This window comes from Stegastes partitus, unplaced genomic scaffold (genome assembly GCF_000690725.1).
Source record: "Stegastes partitus isolate 25-593 unplaced genomic scaffold, Stegastes_partitus-1.0.2 Scaffold154, whole genome shotgun sequence".
NCBI lineage: Eukaryota > Metazoa > Chordata > Actinopteri > Pomacentridae > Stegastes > Stegastes partitus.
This window is the reverse complement of record NW_007577885.1, coordinates 538,210-563,869: the sequence shown is the minus strand read 5'-3', so window position 1 is coordinate 563,869 and position 25,660 is coordinate 538,210. Positions and strand designations below refer to the sequence as shown.

At 39.3% G+C, this 25,660-nt stretch overlaps 1 protein-coding gene across 5 annotated transcripts; it reads left to right on the top strand.

Annotated features, from left to right (window-relative positions):
• The first annotated feature begins 1,679 nt into the window (after window positions 1-1,679).
• atp6v0a1b (ATPase H+ transporting V0 subunit a1b) lies at window positions 1,680-25,660 on the top strand. 5 transcript variants are annotated; one of them, XM_008279327.1, is made up of 22 exons: window positions 1,680-1,796; window positions 2,400-2,478; window positions 2,694-2,791; window positions 2,892-3,020; window positions 3,328-3,410; window positions 4,041-4,167; window positions 4,404-4,486; window positions 5,513-5,606; window positions 7,167-7,379; window positions 7,937-8,087; window positions 8,338-8,477; window positions 8,607-8,770; window positions 9,674-9,764; window positions 10,514-10,632; window positions 10,824-11,040; window positions 11,472-11,579; window positions 13,013-13,120; window positions 13,680-13,698; window positions 15,116-15,126; window positions 18,875-18,992; window positions 19,223-19,394; window positions 25,567-25,660. In XM_008279327.1, exons 1-22 carry the CDS (start codon window positions 1,680-1,682, stop codon window positions 25,658-25,660), a joined length of 2,535 nt encoding a protein of 844 aa, XP_008277549.1. The 5 variants fall into 5 exon arrangements, with proteins under 5 accessions (XP_008277549.1, XP_008277548.1, XP_008277546.1 ...); XM_008279326.1 differs by lacking the exon at window positions 13,680-13,698 and having other exon boundaries at window positions 15,109-15,126; XM_008279324.1 differs by lacking the exon at window positions 13,680-13,698 and having other exon boundaries at window positions 13,013-13,140; window positions 15,102-15,126.

Genomic DNA, 25,660 nt, shown 5'->3' with positions numbered 1-25,660 from the left:
ATGACATTTTCTAATAATTTGTAACACCCATTTCTCTTTTTTAAACCTCCACACTTCCCTTTACCAGAATGTAACTCAGCAACACAGACCATCTTTATTGTCTGCATTTACTTAATTATTTACAAACGAGACTAAAATTAAATTACAACGAAGCAAATGCCACTTTCATGTCTGGTTTGTGCTGCCTCTGAGTATGTATCACAGTGATCATAGATGCAGCAGTCTGCGTCAGTAGGCTTTTTAAAAGTAAATGTTTATCAAGTAATTCTCAGTGCTGAAAATAAAAGATAACTTCACCAAAGCAATACACAGGTACTCATAGTCCTTTTACTTAATTGTAGGGGATAGCTAGTCTTTTGCAGACATATGTACAGACATCTAGCATTCATTGCTTCCCAGAAGGAGCTCTGATCATGTGGCTCATGGTCCTAAACACTCCATCTCTGTGAGGCAACAAATTTCTCTAAGGGGCTAAGGAATGAAGAGTAATGTGAAAAGAAAAGTGACACCATCCTGGGATTCACTATAAAAGACCTGTAGAGAATGGTGTTCACATATCAGCCCACACAATTACAAAATTACAAAATTGTCGGCATTTTGCTTGAGTTGACGCTTTTGACCACCGAGTACAGCCCTTTATGGAGGCCACCAACCACAGAAATAGAGGAAAGTTTATGCATTTTTATTTATGTATTTTTTCTTTTTAGATGTAGATGTAGTAGAATTGATCAAATTCCAGACAAATTCAATCGGCCAGTGGGTCCTGCTTGGACACCAGACGGTGGCAGGCACCTTGGGGTGCTGACCCCTGGTGACGCAGACTAGTTGTGGGAACATGGAATGCCACTTCACTGGCACTGGTGCAGAAGGTGGAGAGGTATATCGTTGGGAGATCCCTGGAAAGGGGTAGACTCTTTCCTCTATCAAAGTTGCTCAGGGTGAGAGGCATCAGGCAGGTGTGGGGATACTCACAAGGCCCCAACTGAGCACCACTTTGTTGGATTTCTTCCCATAGGAACAAAAGGATGGCCTCTTTTTGACTGCGTGTCGTGAAGGGTAAATCTCTTGCTGTTGTCTGTGCTTATGCACTGAACAGCAGCTCAGAGCACCCGCCTTCTTGCCGTCTTTGGGTAGCGTCCTAGAAGAGGTTCAAAAAATGACATAAAAAAATTCTTTGTATACTGACTAACTGAGCAATCAGCAAAATGTTTCAGCACTAGATGTAGTGTAAATTAACTGTAAATTGACCAATTAACTGTAATGAATTAAGAAAGAAACTTTTATGACTTGTAAGGATCTGGGAAACTGGAACAGGTGTCTAAAATGATTTGTCAAAAGAAAATGAATCAACTTGATTACAGCATTTCAGCATTTCAAGATTTGCTGGTGATCACAGAGTACACAACTACATAGTGCAATTGCAAAACATTACTAAATAGTTCAGTTTGTTGTTCTAAATCCCAGAGAGAAATTCCAGTGTTACAGACGTCACGTTACATGAATCAAAGTAACAGTCAAGTGGCCAAAGTATACACAACGATTCAACATTATCTGAAATACCTAGAATAACGTTAAAGTACAAAAATGTATTGTGTATAAACAATCTTTACATTAAATGATTTATGTGTCTTTGTTGCAGTGTTTCTTTATTGTAGCTGAGGTGCAGTGCAGTGGTCATCATGGGGGAACTGTTCAGAAGCGAGGAGATGACACTGGCCCAGCTCTTCCTCCAGTCAGAGGCAGCCTACTGCTGCGTCAGCGAGCTGGGAGAACTGGGAATGGTCCAGTTTAGAGATGTGAGTATAGATGTTGTCAAGCTATGACATTCGTAGTATTAGAACCCCTGAGAAGGCAAAAATAATTTCAGTCGTTAAAATTAAAATAAGGGTTCTGTATATATGTGATTTGAACACTAATATAGCATTGCTATAGCACTAAACAGCCATCTGCTATGTAAAGATACATGAAGTACCAGCATCCTTACCTGAGAATAAGATCACAATTCCTGTGTGTGTGTGTGTGTGTGTTGAATTCTAACGTCTTATGGCTACACTATTTTTTGTTTGCTCTCATGTTTAAAATCTTACTGGTTGTACATAAATTGTAAAGGGAGGGAGGAGGTGTGGCCCATTTGTCTTTTTCTGAGATACTGGTGCTCTCCTGCAACAGTCTAGTGATTCTGAATACAAAACCTTTAAGGTCAGTGGAAAAGATGTCAGAGAGCACATGTGGTGTTACTCCTGTCATTCATTTGCATAACACATGAATTGATGATAAATAATGATTGCATACTCCCAGGCTTTTAGTTAATTTCCTGAGTAGAAGTCAATTTTAGTTTTATCAAAATGCCATAATTGTTGTTAGTAAAATGGGTTTTTCTTGTCCTTTTCCACTTGCAGTTGAATCCAGATGTAAATGTGTTCCAACGCAAATTTGTAAACGAAGTGAGGAGATGTGAGGAGATGGACAGGAAACTGAGTGAGTAATAAGACGAATGTGATGCTCAGGTCAAACCACACTCTGGTAGCTGCTAAATCTGATTAGTCCAGCTTCACTTTCAGATTCTTTGTTACTCCTGTTTGATAAGTACCATGTAATGTTACAATATAAATGGATGGAAACAATAATCAGATTGTTCTCATCTGGTAAACTGTTGGAAGAGGTTGAATCTTTGATGTTTCCCTGGTGAACAGGGTTTGTTGAGAAGGAGATCAAAAAAGCAAACATCCCAACAGTGGACACTGGAGAGAATCCAGAAGTACCTTTTCCCAGGGACATGATTGATCTAGAGGTAATAAAAGATCAATACATAAACACAACATATGTATCAAAATTACATCATTTTCACAGTTAAACCCTGACTGTGAGTGTTTGCTGGTTTCTCTTGGCAGGCCACATTTGAGAAACTGGAGAACGAACTGAAGGAGATTAACACCAACCAGGAAGCCCTGAAGAAGAACTTCCTGGAGCTGACAGAGCTCAAACATATCCTTCATCGAACGCAGCAGTTTTTTGATGAGGTTGGTATTTTACCCTCTCAGACATACAGACCACCCATCCGCAGTCTAATGTATCATTGAACTTGCAGGTGATGATCCAATATAATCTGTTAGAGCATTTGTTTTCTTTTTTTTTTATGTTATTACATTGGTAGTTAGCCACACTGTCAGCGAGTCTGAAGTTGTGGTCTACTTGAAGATGTAGGTCAAGATTATATTCTATTTGGAGTATAAAAACAAGTACAGAACCACAAACAGTCAGTCAAAAGAAATGTGATCATCACACTTTAACAGGTTAAATAACCTGTATTTTTCTCATTTCTAACAGATGGAGGATCCCAACCTGCTGGAGGAGTCATCAGCTCTCATGGAGGGCAGTGAGGGGGGCCGCGGGGCCCCACTCAGACTAGGGTAAGAACAGCATTATAATCTCTAATAAACAGGAGTTCCTTCTCTTAGCAAATGTTAAAATAGTCACATAATTTGCAATGGTTGAAACGGTAATGATTGTCAAGGATTCTATTGACTAAAGATTTTTTGACTCGTCACTTGACCAACTGAATTGAAAAACTGGTCACGCTTATCGTGTTGTAGCGGAACGATTAAGGTAGGCAGCATCCTGCAACAAACCAGTTAGAAAGATGATGTGATCACATATGATTGCTACTCACTGTGACTTTAGGAGTATTTTTGTCAACACTGTTGTGATGTCAAAATAGATGAGACTAATGACTAATTTGTTGAACAAACCCTGATGGCAGTGTATTCATTTGACTAAATAAGTGGTTTTAGTTTTAGGGAAGACAGCTCTACGGGCTTGAGGTTATCTAGGAAAACTAGTTGTGTGCCAAAGACTAGAAAAGTAAAAAAAAAACAACTACAAAAAAACAAGTAAATATTGACTTCTTCTGAACCACTGCAAGTTAACCAAGGTGGTCTGTGGTCTAATTTGGTGTTCACACTAGCTGATACCTATTCATGTAAGTAAAGTAGCTAGCCTTTCTTTTGTTTGTTGAGGCTCTGAGAGTTTTGTCTGCGCAGGTTCGTGGCTGGAGTGATCAGCAGGGAGAGGATTCCCACCTTTGAGAGGATGCTGTGGAGGGTGTGTCGTGGTAATGTCTTCTTAAGGAAGGCAGAGATCGAGGACCCTCTGGAGGACCCCACCACGGTTAGCATGCAACAGAAGGGAGTTAGAGAGAGGAGTAATGACAAATTAATTAAAGCATTGAAGCATTAAGCTTTAAGTATAACCAGAACGTCACACTGTGCACAACTACAGTGTATTAAAGTGTTAATACAGAGTTTTAGGAAACAATCTCATTTGCATATTTGAATTGTATATTAAGTTTAACTACATCAACTACAAAACTGCAGCGTTCTAACACCTACTTGTCTTTTTAACAGGGAGACCAAGTCCATAAGTCAGTGTTCATCATCTTCTTCCAGGGTGACCAACTGAAGAACAGGGTGAAGAAGATCTGTGAGGGGTGGGTGTTGCATAATGACCCATTTGCTCACAGTAGAAGTTGGAAGCCAAGATTGTGTTTAAGATGATGCAAATTCAGTGCATTTTGAGATTACAAAAAGAAATAGGGTTAAGATGAGAATGAATGTAAAAAAATAAAAAATATGGCCAAAGAAGGGGGTAGGGTTCGGTATGGGCATATGCAGTAATTGTGTGTAAAATAATGTTTAGTTACAAGTGCTGACATGACAGAGCACATATTGGTATCACAACAAAATGTATTATATATTAAATCTTATTGTGGATAGAGCGAGCTTTGATAATTCAATTTAATTCAATTCAAATAACATTTTTTATTCCCTAGGGGCAATTCAAAGATAAGATAAGGTGAAAGTTAAGCTGAGAATGAGGGTAGTGGATCTTTCTCAGCCCTTAACTACAGTGGATTGATAACAAAACTGTTTTTTTTAGGATTAGTAACTGCAAGGACATGTTGCCATAATATTGTGTAGAAAACAGCATACAGACCTGTCAGGATTTCTAAACCCCAAATCAATCAATCAATCAATCAATCAATCAATCAATCAATCAATCAATCAATCAATCAATCAATCAATCAAGCAAACAAGCAAGCAAGCAAGCAAGCAAGACTTTATTTATTTGGCTATTTTCGTACAAATACAATGCAACACAAAGTGCTTTTACAGCAATAGAAACACAGTAAAAACAGTACAAACAACAACAGTACCTCAATTTTGTCCTGGTTGAGCTCTAAAAAGTTCTTTCAGGATGTAATGTCTCAAATACAGTTAAAAGCACGAATTGTGGTTTTTCTGATTTGGCTGTCTGTGAGGGAAATGAAAGCATTTTAAGAGACGAGTTGGGACTTTTTTTGCAATGCGTTCACTGTGCATTTTAATGCTCGATTGTCTCATGACCATGCAGGATTAGAGGCTACACATTTATACCAGATTGTGTCACAAAGGGGGGGGGGGGTGCTTGTGTTGGATGCTGTGAGCTGACTCTGATGGCTGGTACATTTGTCCAGGTTCCGTGCCTCTCTCTACCCTTGCCCAGAGACTCCACAGGAGAGGAAGGAGATGCTGGCTGGTGTCAACAGCCGCATTGATGACCTCCAGATGGTAAGTTTAGTAGTGTTACATCAGTTAATAGATGACAGTCACATTAGATAAACTTCAAAAAGGGGTTATGAGAAAAATAGAGGGAGGGTAGTTGACCTTGGAGTGATGCCTGTTTACTGTTTAGGTCACATTACCAAGAGCAATGCAGTTCTTTTTTAATTTGATAATTCTTTCAAAGGCTCTTTGTACTCTTTGTTACACTGCTGCTCACCAAACAAAAAGCAATTAATCAGAAACTTTGCGCAACAGGATGTCTGTGTTCAGACTCCTGCTTAGTTTTCCTCGATGAAATTTATTTCCAATCAAATTACAAAAGCCCTTATATTGTAGGTGGGTGTTTTCTTGCGCATTAGCTCTTATCTGTGAAAGACCTTTTGTCCTGTCTCATAGTGTTGTTGTTCTCCAACTTTTCCCTTATTAAGCCTGGAAAAAAGCCCTGGTTCTGCCTGAGAGAGCTGGTCTAGTCTGAGCCTGTCAACCACACACAATGAATTACACACTACTTCAACAGAGCATAGGTTCACATAAAAAATACAATTCTGTGCATATAATGTTTTAGGCAAAATTTGGTTCTTTAAGATAACATTTTTTTTATGTCATTTCCCAACATATTGTACACTGTAAATACTTCGCATTCCAGCGTTCAGGTGACTTTTTGATTGAGAAAGGACAGTCTGTGTGCGTGCAGACATGGAGTTTAACATGCATCTGGCGGATAGCGCAGAGTAGGGCTGCACAATTAACCAAACATTAATCACAATCACAGTTTTGGCTTCCTTCAAATATATAAACATGATCAACCCTCTACACAGAAGGAATCACTGGTAAGATCTGATATCTGCCAACAGTTTTATGACCCAGTATACTGCATCTGTAGCTAAAGGCTAAGGACATTTGCATATGTTCAGCTTTAAGACCTTCTCTCGCCTAATGCACAATGCACAGGCAAAATCATAATGTCACCAACTAAATCAGATAGGAAGTTTTGATTTCCAACATCAAAATGTGAAAAATGAAACAATCTCACATTCATTCATTCATTCATTCATTCATTCATTCATTCATTCATTCATTCATTTATTTATTTATTCATTTACCTCTTTTGAACAAAATCGGAGGTATGGAACAATAGGATTAAGGGTTTCATTTCAGTTGTCCAACCCGTCATAACATGTGACATATTCATGCATTCGAATGTCCAATATTACTCTTTCAAGTGTCACTCAGTCACTAATATTGAGTATGGCCACCCCTGACACGGATCAATGCGTTAAGACATCGTGGCATACTGTCCACCAGCTTGTCAATGGTGAATGGACAGGACGTCCCACTCTTCAGTCACATCCCAAAGTCAGAATTAGTTTCGCCTGGTAACTGGGACTCAGTATGTGATTATTGACCTGGTCAGAGGTGATTACTGATGTGTATAAATAGAAATAAAAAGAGGAATGTGTCTGAAAACTTATTCCAACTTTATGGGCAACAGTGTGTATATATACATATATATGATAAGCTCGGGATCGACAGTCTCAAACAAACCCCTGTACACGACTGTTGTAGGTGTTGAATCAAACAGAGGACCACCGTCAGCGAGTGCTACAGGCTGCCTCTAAAACCATGCGGGTGTGGTTCATCAAAGTGAGGAAGATGAAGGCCATCTATCATACACTCAACCTCTGCAACATCGACGTCACCCAGAAGTGTCTCATTGCTGAAGTGTGGTGTCCTGTCTCAGACCTGGACTCTATTCAGTTCGCTCTGCGTAGAGGAACCGTGAGTTTGTTTTTTTCCTGCTGGTTTCACATACTTTCTTCTTCTGTTGCTTAACAGTGTGCATCTGAAGGATCATAGACAACTACTGTGTTCTTTAGCAACTCAGTAACTTTGCCAGTTTTAACAAATGTGTTCTCTAGATATTATCAACCCATGTTTACTTCTATCAGCTGTCTTTATAACAGCAGTTTTACTTCTGCCTGACTAAATTTTAAAATTTGTAATAATTATCCCACTAGCAGTTTTGCACATTTTTGCTTTTTCAATGTGGATAAAACTGCATTTGTACATTTCCTTAGGAAGCATCAAAGTATCTGAGTGGTTGTCTTTGGCATCATTCATAGCTTAGAAGCTGAAGAACATCATACTGAAATTGCACCTCCCTTTCTCAACACAGCCATTTAGCTATATATATATATAGTATATATAGTTACATACTTAGTCTGAGGTCACAGGTGCTGTTAAGCGGTTTTTACGGTTTTCGATCTTCAGTTATTACTCTTCTTGCACCTCTAACATGGACAGTACGTGCTGATAAGTGAGGTTTTATTTTACAGGAGAGGAGTGGCTCAACGGTGCCCTCCATCCTAAACAGGATGCAAACCAAGCAGACTCCTCCTACCTTCAACAAGACCAACAAGTTCACATCAGGCTTCCAGAACATTGTTGATGCCTACGGCATTGGCAACTACCGTGAAATCAATCCAGGTTATACAGAAATTCCTTTGCTGATATTTGAATTCATGACTTATAGCTTTAGTTCTTTAACCTTCCTTAAATTAACAATGTAGAAATAGTCCTCTCGTATATTTTATGGATAATTAAAAATTCACTGTGGTTGCAATATTGTACAATTTTTGCTGCACCAGTAATTTTCGATTATTTCTCAAATAGAATTTTTTCTGATTGTTTGAGCCTCAGCATTTGACGGCCTGTTCCTTTGTGTCACCTGTTACAGCTCCATACACTATCATCACCTTTCCCTTCCTGTTTGCGGTGATGTTTGGTGACATGGGTCATGGTGTGTTGATGACCGCTGCTGCTCTTTACTTGGTCATCCGAGAGAGTCGCCTCGTTGCCCAGAAGAGTGACAATGAGGTACACAATCACATCTAATAAGGATACACAAGTAATATGGTCATAAGCATCTTCACCGTTTAACCGTATTGTACAAATATTAAAAACAAAGAATTTTCCATATGTCTAAGCTGATGTTTGCCTCTGTAGATGTTCAACATGGTTTTCGCTGGTCGCTACATCATCCTTCTGATGGGGATCTTCTCCATCTACACCGGCATCATTTACAATGACTGCTTCTCCAAGTCACTCAACATGTTTGGCTCTGGTTGGAGTGTCAGACCCATGTTTGGTCCTAAAGGAGCAAACTGGTCGTAAGTGAGCCAGCTTTCTGCTTCAACTGATTAATCCCTGATATTTACCATTTTCCTCTTGTTAGTCTAGTGTTATTTTCTTAGTTACTCTACAACCAATCAATAGATGAAGTTGAGCATTTTTTTTGTCACTATTTACTAAGGAAACAAATGATCAGAGAAATATTTCAACATATTGAAAATATACATATTAGCTTTTTTTCCCAAGTGTGAGAAATTAGAATTCTTTAATTACATAACATGAGTTGGGGTGTGGTTAGCCTAGTTTAGCATAAAGACTGGAAGCAGGGGGAAACAGCTTACATGGCTCTGTCCACTGTTCAACAGTACACATAGCAACACTTCTACAGCTTACATAATACATTGTATTAATTTATTATTTTCTCTAGTATGTTAGAAGTTGGACATATTTCTGGAGAAACAACAGCCATTTCCAGTAATGCTGTGGTCACACTGAGGTTTTGTGGTTTTGTACCATTGTGCCTTTACAGAAAGTTATTCTTAAGCCTGTGCTCACTGGCCTGCCCACCACTAAACTTGCAACTAATTAGAACTGTAATTGGAACTCTGTCTCCAGTTTCCAGGAAAGCCTCCTAAAAGGAGGGAATTGTGAAGCAGTTAGAGTCTACCCAGTCATCAAGGATATAGAAAACTAACCACATATTTAGTGTCAGGTTCAGTGTCAGAAATCAAATTCTGACCCTGCAGGAACCTTTTTAGACCAGTCAGATCCATTCAGGTATCTTCTCACTGTTAGTTCTGCCATCATATAACATGTCACTAAAAACCTTGTGATGTATGTGGATGTCAGTAAAATGTGTTGTTTTCCCTCTCTCTATATTTTAGTATGCATTTTGTGCTTTATTTCAGTGCATTTATTTATTTGCTCTTGATCTGTTCCAGGCCTGAGACACTTAATGAAAATGCAGTTCTACAGTTAGATCCTGCTGTTCCTGGTGTGTTCAATGGGCCTTATCCGCTTGGAATTGACCCGGTAAAAAACACAACAATATTTGTAGCTAGCAGCTATTTTCCCTGTTACAAACCAACTTGTTACATTTACCTTGTGTTGTAAAATTAAGTGTTACAGGTTCTCAGTATTCTGTATTATCACCCAGTCCCAGGCATACTGTATCCTACTCCTCTGTGTCATAGCGCAGCACTGTTGTCCAAATACTATTAAAAGACATCAGCGTCTCCCTTTCATTGTCCTGCTGCCCCCAATGCCCAATAGAGCACAAATGTGGATGACTCCACTTCAACCATTTCCTTCTGTTTAGGTAATGTCAGATACTAGCCAAAGTATCCATTTATGAATTTAGGCTTTTTTGTACAAAATTTGTTAAATTTTGAAATTAAGTTTGTTTTTAGATATTTACATCAACAGAATCTGATGAGCTCGTAGTTTGTAGAATGCTCAAAATAACTAACATTGAGGGAAAAATGTTCAACAATTCAAATAAACTGTTCACAACATATTAGTTGCGAGTGTGCTTGGTTGTCTGTCTCTAAGTGTAGCCCTGTGATAGACTGGCGACCTGTCCAGGGTGTCCCCTGCCTTCGCCCTAAGTCGGCTCCAGCCCCCCCATGACCCTAGTGAGGATTAAGCGGTGTATAGATAATGGATGGATGGACAACATATTAGTTGTTATATTAGTGCACCTTGGAATAAATAAATGTAAAGGAATGGCAATATTCCTGTGGTGGTGTCAAGTGTTCAACCCTGTTTTGTGGTATCTACAGATCTGGAATATTGCCACCAACAAGCTGACTTTCCTCAACTCGTTCAAGATGAAGATGTCAGTGATCCTGGGTGTCATCCACATGCTGTTTGGAGTGTCTCTCAGTCTCTTTAACCACCTGTAAGTACTGCACCCAAGGATTTTGCTGAATGTTAACACATTACAATAACGTATTTATTTTCCTCATAGTTATTATGGCTATTCTGACCATATGATTAACATCGGCAAACTGAAAGTACGAAACAAATACAAATTTTAGAAAATCTGATGAACCTGAGCTTTTGTTCTTGTCTGACTGCAATGCACTGCAGATACTTCAAGAAGCCTCTGAACATCTTCCTGGGCTTCATCCCTGAGATTGTCTTCATGGCCAGCCTGTTTGGCTACCTTGTCCTGCTCGTCTTCTACAAGTGGACGGCCTATGACGCCTTCACCTCCAAGGACGCTCCCAGCCTGCTCATCCACTTCATCAACATGTGTCTCTTCAACTACAACGATCCCACCAACAAACCCCTCTACGCGGGACAGGTGCTCCCTCCCTCATCCATCCCTCTGCCTCTCCCATCTTCGTTCTCCCTCACTAACATGTTTAAACATTGGAAAAGAGGTGCCTAGCAGCTCTTATAGATCAAACACACTCTTAAATATACTTTATTTTCTTCTAACTTTCCTTCATTCAGAGAGGTCAAAGGTCAGCCATAGCTGCAGAACAGCAGCACAGGAGCTGCTAGGGATTTTGTGTCTGGCTCAAGGACTTTTTCTGTAGGGTTCATTTTTGCTGACTTGAAGCTTGAACTCAGGTCATATTATCCCAGTGAAATGAAGCAATGAATGTCAGTTTTAAACAATCACTGCTATGTTTTGTTCTGTGCTAGCAGTTAGAAGCAAAACTGATTTAAACCTCACCACGATCTGGAATTAGCTTTTCCTGATTAACCTCTCTCTGTTTGAATCTGTAGATGGGGATCCAGGTTTTGTTGGTGCTGATTGCCCTTGCATGTGTTCCCTGTATGCTGATTGTGAAAACTATGGTGCTTCGGCGTCAGCACCTGTGGAAAAAGCACCTGGTATGTGGATCTGACTCCACCTATAACCTTACTGCCACCTTTGCTTGAACTTGATTGAACAGTAATAATCTTTGATATAACCTTTTGTTTTTTACTCCTATTCTGCCATTCATTTCAATGCACATTGTATCGTGTAATGTGGTTGGTTGTGTTGCCATGAAAAATGCTTAAAGCCTGCCTTGGACACACTAATTTTTTATGAAAAATTTGCTGAACAAACTTCAGACTCAGGGCACCCTAACAGCTGATAATGATACAGCCATCTTTATTATTTATATAAAGATATGTATAGTTGCCAAATTTCTATCCAAAAAGGTACACATACAGCAAACCACTATTTCCCTGAATTTTACCTTGGAATAAGGCTTTCATCGTATCAGATTTTCATGACATGATTTGTGAACAAATTTGCAAAACTGATATTATCACTATAAAAATTGTCTTGGCTATCTTTCAAATGCATAATTAGCTTTGTTTATTGTTTTTTTTTTTGTTTTTGTTTTTTTGCAAATAATTATTTTCAAAAATAGAAGTGTAGGGCAGGGGAGAGAGCCTGTAACCATAACTGTCAACCAGACAGTTTAGATCAGATTATTTACAGTATTATCATTTGTATTACTAATATGATCTCAGTATTTAGTTTTTGAAATCCCAGTTGTCATCACTACCAGCATACACGCCTTGTGGCTACATAGTATACATGAATTATAGCTTTCTAGAGCTCTCACTGCTCTCATTGGGTGTGTTAAACCTCAAGGAAATGCAGTCCTATGAGACTGAGCAGCAGTGTCGTGGTCATATTTATTATGTCTGAGACTCTGTGAGAACGATTCTGTGCTAAAATGTACTAATACTTTTGTAAAATGATAACTTTTTGGTACATTTGTCCTTAGGTGCCAGTGTTACTACGAGCACGTTATTTCCAATTAGCTGTAGGAGTTTTTGACAAAGATACATTAGCTTTTGTCACATTTTCGTGAGTTCATTACTTTTACTTTACTTTAAGTCATATTTAACAAAAGAAATTCCAAAGTAGCAGTCAAAGCTCTGCAGTTACAGTTACAGTTAAACTTCACAAAATGGAGTTTGGATTTGTTTGCTAAGGTTTACCTCACCCAGTGAGACTGTTTTTTCCCTCAAGTAAATGATAGGTTATTCCAGTCTAATAAGTTACTTTTTTGAAATAATAAACTGGTGGATATATTTCTATTGGAATGAGAATCTTAACTCACTGTCTGGGTGCCCTGCTTTACCTGAAAAATGAAGTAAATTAAAAAAGGAAGTGTTCATCCTAAGGCTTGCTTTAAGCTAGAAACAGCTCTTGTGGCTTTTGTATCTAGTCCCAGAAGAGGGAAGAAACTCCTGCTGAGAATCTAGAGCAGTCTTTAGAGCAAACAGGCGTGTCCTCATCATGCACCGGACTCACCCAACAGGGCACGCAGAAGTTTGGAGGAGTGCGGGTGGGCAACGGGCCCACGGAGGACGAGGCTGGCATCATGGACCACGACCAGCTCTCCCAGCACTCAGAGGAGGGAGATGAGGTGAGCCTAAGAAGCAGCACATCATCACTAATTCAATCTTCAAATCCAACTGTCATCCAGAGCTTTTTTCCTTTTAAATTGTGAATTGTTTACCAGGATTATGATGCTAACTATGCTTCCACTCTTATATATGGAATTTGATTATTGTGCGAGGTGCAAGATTTTTACATTAACCTAAAAATGCACAAATGAGATTTCTGGCTAGGAATCTCAGTATACCTGATTACTTGACTCTAACAACAGCTTAAAGAGTCACTTTAAACATGGGTTGAATAAACTTACAAGGCATTGTGGTTTATTTCAATTTCTTCAAAAAATTGCCCTTTTACCTACTGTTTCTTTTCAGCAGATGTTTTATTTACAGATTTAATTACACCACAGTGTGGTACTAAATGTCTACAGAAACTTGGTTTGTCCGACATATCTTTTCTTGTCAAGTGAGCCTTTTCATTATTGGATGATTATGAAAGATGGAAATAAGATCGGGACAATGGTGTGCAAAGAGAAAGTTTGGGCTGGGATGGGCTGGAACAGATAAGAAATGGATTTTCCATTTTAGAAACATAAACAACAAGGTGGTTTTCATAAAAACCCGCAAGTGGAATTTCTGGAAATACCATCCAAGTTTTTTGTGTTTTTTGCTATCTATGACTCAGAGGTTTGGTGTCTCCCAGTTTTCCTACATAATAAATCTGAGGGTTTATGTTGTGATAACATATTGCATAACTGTAATGTAATAAGACTGAATTTGCTATCATTCCAAGTGTGTGATGCTTCATCCAGGCATGACTTTTCAACAAGGTTAAGGGATTAACGGGATTTAATGTGTGTGATGTTTGGAGTACTTAGCAACTGTCTGTAAGACAGGCTGGACAGCTCACTGAGTACTATAGAAAATGATAACATCCAGGTACTTGTGATTGATGCAGGTACCTGTATGGAAAAAACTCAGCCTTTTCTCCTTTTCTCCTGTGCTTTTTCTGGTTCTTCTGAGTTATGTATTATCATTTAAAGTATATATGCTGACCTTTAGGCTTCTAATCAGTGGTTTCTGGTCAAGGTTGGTTATTTGTAAATTTAACCATGTTCAGCTGCTGTTACGCTGGACAGGATCAGAATATTAGCTCAAGATGTGGCTGAAGATTAGACTGAGACCAGGCCTTTCATTTCTTTTAATGCTCAGGTTTGGTTCCAAGTCTGTATTAATGTAATACTCACATTCAGAATGGATCATCAAAAGCTTTCCTCATGTCCATATTGACTATGAAAGCATACCTTTGTGGCATTGCCACACTGTTGGAGGTCTTGTTTAGGCAAAAGCACATTTTGAAGTTCAGCTATTAGGAACCTTATCCTGACACTTGTGTTTCGATTTAAGCTAGTTGTGTGTCTCAGCAACAAACCTACATGTGACCACAAGGATGAAAGATATCCTTCCCGTGGCTGAGGAAGGAGGCACAAAGAGGAAATGTTCTCATTCAAGACTGAACTAAGAGAGACACACAAACTACACCACAGTATCTTCCAAAAATATATATATTATGTAATACATTAAAGAAATCTTACATACCTTTTTACAATGTAATCAGACCGAACTCAACTGGTGCTGCCGGTTTTAGGGAGTGGTTGACCAGTGGCAGTTCTGTTAGCTTGTCAGCTAGAACATTCTATCTCTGTCCCTTGTCCCACTGGGAAAGCATATCTACAGCATTTTTAGCACGACACAAATGGATACAGACAGTTGGATCAGTCAGAGAGAGAAGGAGAGGAATTTATGGATTATTAAAATACCAAAATTATCTCCAAAGTAAAATGGTCCAAACCTGACTTGAATCACAATACTGTTGTTATCGCTTGTTAAGTTTGGGTCAGGTCCTGTGTGTTATGAAATAAACTGCAAAACAATGATCCAAAAGTATGATGGAAGGTCTGGATCAATGCTGTTGCTTAATTCTGCCACTAACCTTTGGCTTTTGCTTACTTTCAAGCACTCAGAGGAAGAGCCGGTAAGAGCCTGAGTTTATCATCTTCTTAGCATGTCTGGATGCTGTCTTGCCCAACTTGTTTTGTGCCATTATTACCAAGTTGTGGTCTTTCCATCAACTCTGGTTGATTTGTCCAAAGTAAACATTCTATACTCAACTGTGGAAGTGCCAATGCCAGGCATGCATATGTGGATGTGTAGGTATGTATTTGTATTTGTGACAGAAGCTGAAAAGCCTCATTGCAAGTAACTCAGATAATAATTCTTAAAGACCCTCTGTGGTGAAAAGCTATGCCTTTTATGCCCATATAGACATAAAATATTTTAATCTTCATAAAGATATCTTTAACAACACCATGACCGAGCCTGTCCACCTTGAAGCTGCAGTGTACCAATAACAGTCAGGGTTTCGTATGGAACAAACCTAAGAACCCTGTATCATTATTCTTCCTCAGAAAGGGTTTTGGCTTTGAACATGTATTGCTAAATTACTGAAGTTTTACAGCATGCTATTGTGCAGCACAGAATGGTTTTACAGTGATCAGAATCAAAGGTGATCTGGTGTGCTCGAGCTGCAGTGAGTGAGGAAGAGTGAGTGGTAATAGAGGCAGGGACTTCATTGATCTGCGCATTTTAGAGAGTTACATCTAAACCATTTAAGGCTTCTAAATAATAATCAATGGCCCAAGGGAGACTTTTGAGTCTTGAAGTTTGTTGTACAAGTGAAAAACACAGATGTGATGCAGTCACGGAAAAGACAGGTTGAAATGTAGGTATTTGAAAGTGAAACTGCTTGAATAAATTGTAGTATAAACTTACAGTTGAACAGAAATGGTTGTCAAAACCTTCTGAGTCATGTCTGAGACTAGTCTAGAGTATGAATAGGTTTGAGATTAGCAGACCAAACAAGACATTTCTTATTCAGTATCCTCATTCTATGATCAGACTATACACAGTTTTTGGCTTTTAAAATGGTCACTGTGTTAAATTAGATATTTGCAGGTTATCATTTATTAATGTGGCTTGGCACAACAACATGTTGGACCCAGTCCAATCATAGCCAGCTGTCGTTCAAACATGTGTGATAGTCATAAGTGACTGGTGGCGCCAGCAAGATGAATGTCAGAGAGAAGTCTAAGACAAAACACGTATGCAACAGAAACAAGTTTTAGTCAAAATAGCTACAAGAACAAGAACAAATCTACTTCAAAGCTGTCAAATCCTATGCTGTCTCCGGCACTGGAAAACACCTTGTCCAAACTTGAAAAGTGTTACTTAAATAATTTGTTGTATGTTTTGTATAATTATTATCTCTCAAAAATACCTTTGAGACAGGTCTGAATGAAAACACCCATGAGACTGAGAGAAGTCTCTGTCAAAGCATCCACAAGGCCAAAACAAGCCACAGTCAGAAGGTGTTTTGATTCAGTCAGGTCAGAATCAGAACACTCAAAGCAAGTTTAAGTCTAAGTGCTTACAGTCTTAAGAGCCTTAGTCAACACCCACAAGACTGAGACAAATCCAGAAGACTGAAATGAATCTGAGTGCAGCAGCTCTGCACTTGAAATATGTCTTGGTCTCCAGCACTGCAGCACTGCTTTTAAGGTTTGCTCTGATTTAAACTCAGCACTTTTCTGAGTTTTTCTCCGTTTTCTTCTGCCATTGTATCGAGTGTAAATTAGTCTAAAGGTAGCATGTGGATACTGATGCAGTCTTTTGGCTGAGCAAATATTTTACCCACTTAATGTCAGATCCAAAGTATACCCTTTTGTAAATTTGTACATTGTTAAAAATACATTGTGAAACCAAATAACTGCTCAGCTGAAATGTTTGCCATAATATTTCTAATTAGATTCACTGCTCTGTGTATTTTGCTTAGGCTAATGCTTTGGCATGTTAGTGTTGTTTTCATTAGCCCCTTCTGTCGGAGATCCTTTGAATGGAAACAATGAGTGCTGCTTCCATGAACTCTATTTCACGAGTCCAAGGACAAAACAAAAGCATGGAAAGAGGAAAACGGGCAAGAGCCAAGCCAAATCTAACAAGAGCAATGTAGAGCAATATACACCCCCGGCCCCCCTCGTACAGGAAAGGCTAGTCTTGCTCCAGGATGGAGAGAACGGAGGAACTGCGTTGGCCTTACAATACACAAACAAGGCCCTAGGCTGTGATCCTGCTGGGAAAGAATGAGAAACAAACTAAAAAAAAACAAGCAGATGTCTTTGCATTTTATCAAAGTTGAGTCTCAGGTAGGAGTCAAAGGCCAAAGCGACTGCTCATTTGAATGATAACAGAAGTTCCATTTCAAGTAATTTCCATAGTTCAGGCCATTCTGCCAGTACATTTGTTTAGATTGGCCTCATTTCTAATAGCAGAGTTGTGTGATAATGGTGTCTCAGTGTTAAGTCGAATGTAAAGTGTTTGTTTTACACGTCACAGTTGATAAGCTATGATTACATATGCGTAACCATTTTCAAATAGTTAAAACATAGATTCAGACAGAAAACACACATTAGTGATTGGAGCAAAGCTGAAGACTAAAGAAACAGTGTATTGTTGAAGGTGCAGTCCACTGATTTGTCTGATGTCATGGTCAGTTTACATGTTGCATAGGTATTCCAGTTTGGGGACTGGATGGTCATAAAAAAAATGTATAACATGCCGTAACAAAAAAGAACATTTGCGAGGCAGAGGCGGTCTAATAACCGACACCAAACACAGATCAGCCAGGATATTAAACTTACCGACAGGTAAAGTAAATAATATTGATCATCTCACTTCAATGCGATGTTGTGCTGGGAACCCCTGAGTTCTGTCATTATTGTAGATGTCACCATCAACCTAAACATTATCGCAGACCAAGTAAAACCCTCCACGCCCCAAAAAGTGCTCAAGAATTTTAATCTCACCAAGCATCCATGGAGTGCCCCTAAACAAACCTCATCCACTGTAGTTCCATCCCTTAAACCGCAGGAAACAAATGATCTACTGTCAGTGTCTCAGTGCCAAACACCACCTTAGAGTCAGGTTTTAAAGTTGTGGCTGATCAATGTAACGTACTGTTCCATTTTTTTGATCATGACCACTGCTGCAGTTTTGACCTTTCTTCTGATCTGACCTGATGTGATTTGATCTGGGAACTCCAATACTTAATCACTGTCAACAATGTACTTGTTCTAACCACAGAGAATATAGACACAGTTGCTATTAAAGGCAGAACAGACAAAAGCAGTTTTAAAGTCTGTTTCAGATTAAAACAGAATGGATGTGAGGTCAGCAAGAGTCTTGTTTGTTCACTATCCAGTTTATCACAGAGAATCACTTCAACCTTTGGACAGCTAGGACCAGGGAGAGCATGATTTGCACCTTACAACCACTACTGATGTGCCCTTGAGCAATGCAGAGGAGATTCTAGGGCCTCTTGCTGTGTGATTCACTGTATGTACATGTGGATTACCAGTAACCAGGTTTCTACAGTGCATGTAATGTGAACACAAAAGTCAAGTACTTGATTAGCATGATTTGTCTGAGTTGGTTTCTTTTGTGCATATAAAAGTACTGACTGATTATCTTCTGGTTAAACCAAAAATTGTACAAAATTTTGGCTGGGTTGTTAAATGCTGTACTGCAGCTTGTCCTGTGTTTTTAAATAAGATGTTCAAGTCACTAGAATCTAGAATTTGTATGTAGAAACATACAAAGTATCCATAAAACAGGGCTCATGCTGTGTGTTAACATTCTTGTCTTTTTTTTTCTTTTTTTTATCACAGTTTGATTTTGGTGACGTAGCTGTCCACCAGGCTATCCACACCATAGAGTACTGTCTGGGGTGCATCTCCAACACAGCCTCCTACCTCCGCCTCTGGGCCCTCAGCCTGGCTCATGCTCGTAAGTACAGGCAGGCACCACCAGACGTGCTTGTTTTATGATTCATGTTCTGTAAAACATTATATGAAGAGCTTCCAGATGAACACCTTCACTATCCCCTATTTTATAATATACACAATTGTTCAGTAATGCTGGATTTAGTGATTCAGTGATGCCTTGTGTCTATATCTACAGTGTAAGAATGTGAATTTGGTGTAAACCTTGTTGTTGTCACCATTGTGTGTGTGCAGAGCTGTCAGAGGTGCTCTGGTCCATGGTGATGCACCTAGGTCTGTCCTCCAGGAGCGGGGGTGGGTTCTTTGGCCTGTCAATCATCTTCTCCGCCTTTGCCACTCTCACTGTGGCTATTCTCCTCGTCATGGAGGGGCTGTCAGCCTTCCTGCACGCCCTGCGTCTGCACTGGTTAGAAACACACACACACATACACAATATATATGATCTGTATTGACAAAGTACCCACATGTTTACAACTTATATGCATACTACTATATGTGTAGTGTAAATACACATGTTCATGGGGAGCACATACACATTACTTGTAGAGAGCTCATGCAGAAAGCAGACACTCCCATATGTCCACACACTGAGTTCCACATTGATAGAAAACATACACAGAGCAAGCTTTCATTTTTCACCTTCACCAAGTATCTCTGCCAAAGCTGCAGTTCTTCAGTTTTACGTGCACTTAAGGAATGCTGGAAGACAAGACGTTCCTAAGGTGGTTTACTAAACTGAGACTGTACAGAACTCCAGATAACCCCACACACCCTCTAGCTCCATCGCCTCCTAGCACCACCTCCACCCAGCGAGTCCAACCTGCACCAGTGTAAGCTGTACTGACACAGAAGATAAGTCAAACACTGAGGCATATATAATTACCACTGCAAGGTGATAGTACTTTGTGCTATCATATCTAACTTATGTGATACCATTGTCAGATACAACTGTGCAATAATAACAGGTAATAAAACATATTTCTGCAAGTATCAGGAGTAATTATGACTTGTTAGAAGATAGCAATTAACTGACTATTCTGAGATATGTGCACAGATTAATTACTGTGTGGGCTGTGAGGAGGAGGTGCTGTGGAAGTGCTGGAAAATAAATGTTCAAGATCCCAAGAAACATCTCTTTTCAGCACAGAGTACATATCATAGTAAATTAGTTACACATCGTAACAACGTTTTTCAACATGTAAAGTCAGTGCTGACAAGAGTTCTTCAAAGTGAGTCTTTCCATCCAACTTGTAAATATAGTATGGACACAATCTATTGTTTGGCCTTACCTGCAGTGGTCCTACATGCAGATGGTCTGTTAAAACATGTTTTGCTGCAAATTAACACTTTGACATTATAATCTCAGCAAACTTCCTGAAAATGTGGCATCAGCTGTATTAGTAACCTTTGTAATACAGATAAGTGTCAGGTCAGGGGACATGGTGTTGTGACAACTGTGTAAATCAAAATCTGAGAGAAAAGAATAGTATCATCAGATAGGGTGAGTTCTGCTGTTTTTTGATAGGACTTCTGACTCATTCAAGCATCAGGGCGTTGTGTGTGCCGCAGCCACGACATCTTTGACATAATGTCAGTTAGTTTGGTTCCGTCTCCGTGACGTTGAGCTGGTGTTCACAGTATGTATGGAGTTAAGGAATTATGTTATTAAGACATCTACTGTAGTTCATTGACCTGTCTGCTATCTGTGTGGCACTGAGACATTTCTGTGTGTTCTCTGGGACTCTCCATGTATTTCTGGCTCATCTGTGGCAAAATAGAGGCGGATCTCTGTGTCACTGATCATCACATTTAAACCTATTAGATGAAAGCAGCAAGTTTATTTCCTTAAGTCATTCTGCTGTGGTTCATGCTGTTACCACTGAGCTTTACATCATGGTCGGTAGATGGATAAATGTTAATGTTTAATTGCTGCTGTCAGGGCTGACTGGTGGAGGAAGAGTAAGCTATCTGGCCTGTGTTTTTCTTTGACTCATATAAACCAGTGGAAAGTGATCTGAACTCCTTTCAAATACTGCATGGCTGTCTTTTATGTAGACTGTTTCACTCCTCCAACAAACCTCCTGTGTGTGTTTTATAGTCCCACCTGTCTGCTGTACACATGGACCTCTTGTATGTTCTAGCTGGAGGCCATGGAGCTTTCTTGTAGAGCAGACTGTTATGAAAGTAGATGTAATCAGCTGAGTTGAACCAGAGACAATATTAACTTGATTACTCCGGAATGTGCAAGATTGAAAAGCTAAAGGTTGACTTCAGGCCAGACAACACACATTTTTCTTCACATCATCAGCTGCAGAACCTTTATTAGTGGCAGATCAAGTGGATGCAACAACAAGAAATCTCAGGGCAAAATACATTAAAGAAATGATAGTGCTCTTTCGAAGCTGCTATGAGCTAGCTGCCTTTTCTAAACTGCATGCATGATGTGACATGAGTTTATGCCTTGGCAACAGGTGTTGAGTTGGTGCTTTGCAATATTTTCCACATTCTTTGTTGTATACACCTCATTCTTACTGTGCGATCCAGTTACATAGCATTACGCAAGGAAAAGAAAACGCCTTCATCTTTTTCTTGCTGTTGTTTATACCTTCAGGGATGAGTAGCATTTTCAAAGGCGTCCTTCACAGATGTTTACTGTTGGCCTACAATTTTGAATTAATTACTTAGAACCAGCTCAAAACCAACATTTAAAACCAGCATTTATACTCGATAAATAACATTTAGGTTTTTCCCCTCACGTTATGTTGTACAACTAATCTGTGGTTCTTACAAATGTGTCTTCTCAACCCAAAATGTTATAAATGCTAATTTATGTTTATGTCAGAATTTTACAGAGGACACAGAACATCTTGAATATAAAGCCTGGCTGACAGATTTGCAGAGAATGTTTTTCAGCCAACTAGTTTTCACCAGTTTTCAACCAAGTTGGATGGATGCTATGATATTTAATCTGTGCAGGACAAGGCATCCCACACTGGGTTTATGTATCAAAACCTGATATATCTTTTTCTTCTTGTCTATCTTTTAAACATCTATCACTGTCGCCAGAAATACCAACCTAGGGCCCTAGCTGTGGATCAGTCCGCTGCTCAATATAGTCCCCTACAAATGAACTACTGGTATTTCCTCCTGTTTGAGTAGAGTTTTGGTAAAAAAAAAATATATACATATATATAAAAATAAAAATGTGTCAAGCTGCGTTTTCATATACTGACCCTTTTCTTAAAAACACTACTGTGCATCAACTGTACATCTGTGGGCTGTCTGAGAGCCACATACAAGCTAGAGAAGTCAGAAACTATCAAGCGATAGAAGAACACATTGTTGGTTTTATGAGATGTTGACAATAAATCAAAATTTGGAATTTGAATTTGAAAGATAAAATATCATGAACATGGAGTGAAAGAGTGAGCTGTAGAGAAAGAATGTCCACGAGTGTAGGAGTCACACCTCAGTCCAAACAGAATGGCCTCAGTGATGTTATAAATGATCTTTTTAAATATAAGGGAATGCATAAACTGTCATTGGCCCACGGTGAGAGGCTACAGTTGTCCTAGACAGCTCCCAGGCCCTCGTATGTGTAACTGTTTGAGTGTAAGGCATTTTGTTAATAAAGCAGCAGCACGTCAGTCCAGCAAGTCTCTGCTAAGGTTAAAAAGAGTGGTGGAGTATTTTTCACAGAGGTGAGTGAATGGAAATAGTCATGTTCAAATAAACAGCAGTGAACCTGGACAGTCTGCTCTGAAGTTCACTCTTCACACACACATGCTGATGAGCTGCTTCCACAAACTCATACACACACAGCAGTATGTCATGCGTTGTGCGTGTTTGGTACAGGTATTTTTTCCACTTCCACTCCACTCCACTGTGTGGAGAGGCAAATGAAAGGATCACTCATTTGTTTCCTCTTTCTAAGTGTTGCCCTCTCACAGCTCTGGCAGGCCAAATATTTGCCACGGCTGGGAGACATTCCTGGGCACTCCCCTCGCTCGCAGAGGCCAGGAACCAGCAGGAACTCAGAGTCCACTCTTAGTTTTTTCCTCTTAAATGAAGTCATCAGAGGTTGTCAGGATTTGAGAATACATTATACTACCACTAGATGCACATTTATAGGCAAATTCTGAACATACTAAAATACATTAAATGTAATAACACTGAAAGATACAACATGAGCAATCATTTCACTACTGGTCACTGGCAGAAAGCAATAGAATCAGTTTCTCATACAATCAGTAATTAACTGTAACAGGTAACAGTCTGTGATTGATTGATTCAACCTCAATCAAAGTGAAAACAGTTCAGAGATTCAGAAAGGCTTCACTTCCCACCATCACACTGCTAAGCTTCTGGTTTGATTGTTGTCGGACATCCAGCTTGTTATAGTCAGAAATGGGCGCTGATGGGTACAGTGGGGTTTAATACAAAAGAGGTCAAATGAAACAAAACAGTCAATAGGGTTGGCAACTGAGCAACAATGACTGTAGCTGATCAGTTGAGTTTAATTGAATGATGACTTATTAAGCATTAATTAAGTCATTATTTACAACTTATAAACCTGTATAGAGCCAACTATTAAGGCACTATATCTTACTAGTTGGTGACATTGTGCACAGTGTAAAATTAGCTAAATATGTTCAAATTCTTACATCAGTAGCATAACAAACAGGCTCAAAGCTTCGTCTCCCAGGCAACCCATGGAAACAGTACTCTTGTTTTGCCGGAGTGAATCAGTCTGTGGTGAATCCTGCACACACAAGCTTTAGGTAGAGTGAGTCAGTGTTTGTTCCCTGGCTAACAATGCTGACATTTTATTACAATCAAACCGAATCAACCAGTCACTGTCATGTACCTTTGATGTGGGATGATTTTATCATCTTCATTTTTTATGTTTTATCAGCTGGTCAGATGGCTGACCGGTACTGTTGTGTGGGAGGTTTTAACTTTGACTTACTTGAATGCAATGTGCCCTGCCTTAAAGACGTAAAAGCCAAATTCATTTTTCCATCCGTGGTTGTTTTCATCTTGATAAAAATACGATGAATATTCCAACATTGCATTTGCTGGTGTTTTCCTTAAGCCTTAAAAAAGCGTATCATTAGAAACTTGGTGGGTCTGTTAGTATGACAGATGGGTGAAGCAGAGCAGATCTGGTTGAATAATGAGTCAGTTCAGTCACTCAGTCTGTTGCTGTAATCTGAACATAAAGCTGTAGGTATCAAAGATCTAGGGAGGCAGGAAAAACACTGTTGTTTTATTTCTAGACACATTTTTTGGTCTTCTTGTAGAAATGATAACATAGCAAGAATTAGAAGTCATTTTTTAATGTGTTGATGGTACTGCTGCTGGTTGGTTGATCCACCAATTTGTTTCAGCAACAGATAGTTGTATGTCAACTGCTGGATGACCTGAGTTTGTATTCTACCAAGAGTAAACATCTGATCACTGAGACCTGGAGCCTAGGAATGACTATGGCTAGTAAACTGGTGACCTCTGTCCTCCACTCCTGGTGAATCTTCCTTTATAGCATCTGGAGGATTTTCCTCTTCCATACCAGAGAGACATCCTGGTCCTCATTGGAGTACTTGTCATCTTCTGCTTGAACAACAGCAACTTCCTCCTTTGTGGAGTCCTGCAGCTAATCCAGAATGGTGCTGTTGCTTCCCTGCTGGGCAGTGAATAGAGCTGCTCCTTCTTACCTCCAAGACGTAGTCAAACGCTCCATCAGGCCCAACAGCTGTGCTTCTCTGTCTGTGGACTATCAGCCATCAGATCACTCAGAGGAGCCTGTGACCCCTGTGTGGATATATGATTCCCACTGAAGTTGGGAGAGCAGAGTCACTGTCCATCTTCCACCACAAACTAAAAACCAGCTTTTCAGACCACACCTGAACAAATATGTTAACAACCTTGTACCTTTCACTTTTTATCCAAGAACAGAATACTTTGCAACATAACTGCTAATCATTTGCACTGATGCTTAAACCAGAAGAGTTTTCATATTTCACTTTTCCATGTACTTCTCCATAACTGATACAAACTTCACGTTTCATCCTTCATACAATTTGTTTTTGTTTTACACCAAACCTTAGAGCTTCACACTGTTGCTAGTCTAAGGTGTTGACTATAACTGTTCAGTATATTTGAAGCAAAGTAGTTTGTGAACCACCTTGTCCAACAACATTTTCAGGCAAAAGTGGAAAAGACCAACAGTTCAAAAAAAAAAAAAAAAGACTCCTACACCCTGTCTAACTTGCAAAACTACATTTATTCACAACATTTCTGTGCTAGACCTTCATCAGGCAAATGGTTTGATATAAAGGGAATCCATCTTAAAGAAGTAACTGTGGAACTAATCAACAAACCCCAAATACTAGGAAAGCATGATTGATAAACAATAAGCAATAAGCAAGAATTGTAAAGATATTCCAAAAATGGTTTACATGGAATATAAGAAATCCCAGGATATGAATGCTTGAAACCAGAAGGGCTATAAGCCTTCAGTGTTTGTATTTATATATTTAACTAACAACACTTCTCTCCATCTTGGTTTTTACCTACAGGGTGGAGTTCCAGAACAAGTTCTACTCGGGCCAGGGCTTCAAGTTTGTCCCCTTTTCGTTCGAGAGCATCCTGGAGGGGCGATTTGACGAGTGA